We start from the raw sequence: 4215 nt of genomic DNA, 5'->3' as shown, positions 1-4215 counted from the left end.
TTTAATCTTTCTACCCAATAGGTTCTCAGTACCTATTCTCGGTATTCTTTGAATTTCTCAAAGGATTCACTTTTGTGCTTCATTAAGTAGACATAGCCATATCTACTCAAATCATCCGTGAAAGTGATGAAATACCTATAGCCTTCTCGTGCGGTGATTGACATAGGACCACATACATCCGTGTGTATGAGCCCTAATAGGTCGCCAGCCGCATTCCAACACCTTTGAAGGAAATCCGAGTCATCTTACCGATGAGACATGATTCACACGTGCCAAATGATTGGAAATCAAAGGCCGAGATAGCTCCTTTCTTGATGAGCTGTTTAACGCGTTTCTCATTAATGTGTCCCATACGGCAGTGCCATAGATACGTTTGATCTTTGTCACCAACCTTTAACTTTTTATTCATTACGTGTAATATTTCGGTGGTCTGATCTAAAACATAAATTCCGTTCATGGAGACTGCCTTGCCATAAATCATATCGTGTAAAGAGAAAATGCAAGTATTATTCTCTATTACAAATGAAAAACCAAGTTTGTCAAGTGCAGAAACTGAAATAATGTTTTTCGAAAGACTAGGTACATAATAGCAGTCATATAATGACAACTCAAATCCGCTAGGAAGCTGGATCACATATGTCCCCTTTGAGATGGCGGCCACTCTTGCTCCATTCCCGACACGCAGTCCACCTCACCCTTTACGAGGGGTTCGATGTTTCGGAGCCCCTGCACATGATTACACAGATGAGAACCACAACCAGTATCAAGTACCCAAGTTCCGTAACTTGCGTGGTTAATCTCAATCATATGAATAAAAGTAGAAGAGAGAGAAGACATACCAACAGGTTTAACACGACCTGCCTTTAAGTCCTCATGATAAACAGGACATGTACGCCTCCAATGCCCAGTCTTGTGGCAATGATGGCATTCCATGTTTTCATTCTTGCTCTTTGTCGCGCCTGATGAGGTGCTCGACTCACCAGGCCCACTCTTACCTGAACCCGACTTCTTGAACTTCGGTTTACCTACTGCTAGGTTTGCCTGAGCTTTGCCCTTACCTTTCCCTTTGTTTGACACAACGAGAACATCCTGTTTCAAGCTCCCACTGAAATTCATGTCCTTCTCGGTCTGTACGAGAAGGGAGTGTAGTTCATGTGGGGTTTTCTTCAAATCATTCATATAGTAATTCGCTCTAAATTGCGAAAAACCATCGTGGAGTGAATGAAGCATGCGGTCGATAACAATGTTCTCGCTGATGTTACAATTAAAGGTCTCCAGGTTCTCGACATTCTCAATCATGCTGAGAATGTGTGGGCTAACTGGTTGGCCCTTCTGGAGTCTCGCATCAAAGAAGCGAGTGGTATGCTCATAGGTCACGATTCTCGGTGCTTTCGAGAATTCCTTAGTGAGCGTGGTGAAAATCTTGTTTGCACCATGGGCTATGAAGCGTTTCTGCAAATTGGATTCCATTGCAAAAATGAGTACGTTTTTAATCGCACCCGCTTCCATACGAAATCATTAAACTTGGTGATTTCAAAGACTCTAGCCGTGGGACACTGGTTTTGCGGGAGGGGCTCTAATAGATATTTGAGCTTCCCGTCGGCGGGGCAGATTCCGTAATGCCGCCTCCCGGTCTCCGAAGTTTGATCCATCATTCTTCGATCGAGTTGACGATTCATCCGATTCATGAAGATCCGGCCGGACTCACGGTCCAATGTGGCACTTGGCATTGGGTTATCGGAGAACCACCATTTGTTATTAGCAGTTAAAAATTCGTGATCTACACTGAAAAAGAAAGAAAAACAAAAACGAAATAAGCAACTCATCAAGGTGATTTAAGTCTATTTAAAATTCATTTTAACATGTAGACTCAATGCACTTGCATAATTGATCTCCCTCAAGAATGATACAAGTGATCCCAAGACTCAATTTCTGTAAATTGATAAGCCAACTGTTTAGCTAATTCTTCCGGAAGAACTCTTGGTCGATAGATTTCCGTAAATCCTATCTATAGTCCACCATAGTCACAGGATCGTACGAGTGACCATAGTGTTGAGATAAAATAGGTCAATCGGTTCCAACTTACCCGACGTAGAAGGGGTCATATTATGCCTACCGACGAAGAAGGGACTCATTGGAGTTTGACCTATAAAGACCGTTCTCAATTTTTGTTTATACGAGGAAGATCCCATCAACTAAATTATAATTCATATTAAGTGAACGAATAACTAGCGTCTGCGTGAATGAATTAATTTGGATGATGGCTTAAAAATCATGTGACATGAGAATGTCAATGAAAACTAACTCGTGACCTCTATATGTGTCAGTTTTCATGCAATAATTAGGTGGTTTGGTTTTTAGGCGGAATATGATGCATATTATCGTTACGAAAAAAAATAAATGAATGCAATACGTAAAAATAAATTCCTAGTGTGGCCTATCCTAATAAAAAGAACATAAAACAACTTTGGAATCCACCGTTGGACCCGAGAAGCTTGTCTTGATGTTCCATCTTGATCCAAGTAGCGGGAGTGAGCATCCGGTCTCCGTCTTTAGTCTTCTCAAAATTACAATTAAAATTTACAAATATAAACCTATTTACATTCTAAATAAAAACTGTAATTAAAAGAAATAAAAATGGAGATACGAGATCTCAAAATACAACCAAGACCGTGTTCCATCATTACGGTAACACGTTCTACTAAGGCCACACTAAGTTACAACCGTTTGCAAAAATAAATAAATACGTAATTAAAAGCATTCAAAAACATTCATAATTAACGATAAATAAAATGCATCAACTAAAAACAAATTCATTCGTGACATAATTCCGTAATTATGTGAAATTTATCCAAACCACCTTTTAATGATTAAAATTCATGTGATAAAACCGCTTCTATCAATTTAATTTTAATCTAATACAGTCCGTTACTTTAAATACACTTTAAAATAACTTAATGGTACGTGTGTGAACCGTTTCACAATCATAGCGAGTGTACAATATCCGTATAAAGTACAAAATAAGGCCAAAAGAAAATTTAAAGCAAAAGAAAAAAATTTCAACGCTGCCAAAACGAAATCCCTCGATCCAGGGACATAAGTGCTCGATCGAGGAACAAAAGGGCTCGATCGAATGAGGCTGCCATTCGATCGAAGGGTTTGCCAATCACGAAGTGCTCGATCGACAGTACTGGAGGTCGATCGAGGGCTTTTATCAGCAAATCTGCTCGATCGAGTACGAGGACTCCTCGATCGAGCAGTGGGGTTTTGAAAATGGTCGATCGAGTACAGCAAGGACTCGATCGAATAAAAACAAGACAGAAAACCACTCGATCGATTAAAACATGCTTGATCGAGTACAAAAATTTCTGGAAATGCAAAAACCCTCGTGAAAACAGTTTTGATGAAACAAAACAATCCAAAATTGATCAAAACCACATCAAAACAATTTTATAAACTGACAAAACGTGACATATTGTTATAATCTCCGTATAAAATAACAATATGTAAAAGAACAAAACGAAAATTGAAACAAAAACAGCCGTGTAATGCATGAAACGGCACGGTTTTCGAGACAAAACAACAACAAGTGCAACCGTGTAAACTGGACACGGTTCCCAAGACACAAAATTTCAAAACAGCCGTGTGCAAAACAAAAAAAATCTGCCGAGAGGCTGCCGCACGGTTTTTATGACAAAAACAAAATCGTTTCAAATCGATTTATGAAAAATCACAATGAAAATTTACGTGGCCTCGCTCTGATACCACTTGTGGGGTAATATCCGTATAAGACCCTTTAAATTTAGGACTATAACGTAAATTTAACATGTGAAATATGGTCATAAACGAAATAAAACAATGAAACGATAAAGATAAAGAATCAACCTCGGGTCCTTTGATGCACGGCGTAAAGAACAGAAATCAAAAGAGATTCCCTCCTAATTGTTGCACCCAAGACCGTCCGAGAAATGCCCTTGTGCTAGAACGTGTTCTCCGATTGCCTTGCAATATTGGGAGAACTTGATGTGAGTTTTTCTCGAGATGTGAGATCTCGGTTTTAGAGAGAAAATTAATCTCCAAAACCCTAATTATTTTTCACTAATGATGATTAGGTTAAGCAAAAGGAGAAGCTCTCCTTTTGTTCTCCTAATCTCGGTTTGGCCGAGTGGATCAAGGAGGAAATGGGCTTCCATTTTCTCCTTATGTTTAACTCGT

The 4215-nt window shown here is 39.3% G+C and overlaps 1 protein-coding gene across 1 annotated transcript; it reads right to left on the bottom strand.

The window, feature by feature from the left end:
- Positions 1-487: 487 nt before the first annotated feature.
- LOC141601146 (uncharacterized) lies at positions 488-1470 on the bottom strand. Its single transcript, XM_074421416.1, has 2 exons — positions 840-1470; positions 488-726 (listed from the first exon to the last, which is right to left on the bottom strand). Exons 1-2 carry the CDS (start codon positions 1468-1470, stop codon positions 692-694), a joined length of 666 nt encoding a protein of 221 aa, XP_074277517.1. The 3' UTR covers positions 488-691.
- Positions 1471-4215: the final 2745 nt, after the last annotated feature.

Source organism: Silene latifolia, chromosome 9, assembly GCF_048544455.1.
Source record: "Silene latifolia isolate original U9 population chromosome 9, ASM4854445v1, whole genome shotgun sequence".
Lineage (NCBI taxonomy): Eukaryota > Viridiplantae > Streptophyta > Magnoliopsida > Caryophyllales > Caryophyllaceae > Silene > Silene latifolia.
Note: the sequence above shows the minus strand (reverse complement) of the source record. Positions and strands in the feature narration are given on the sequence as shown.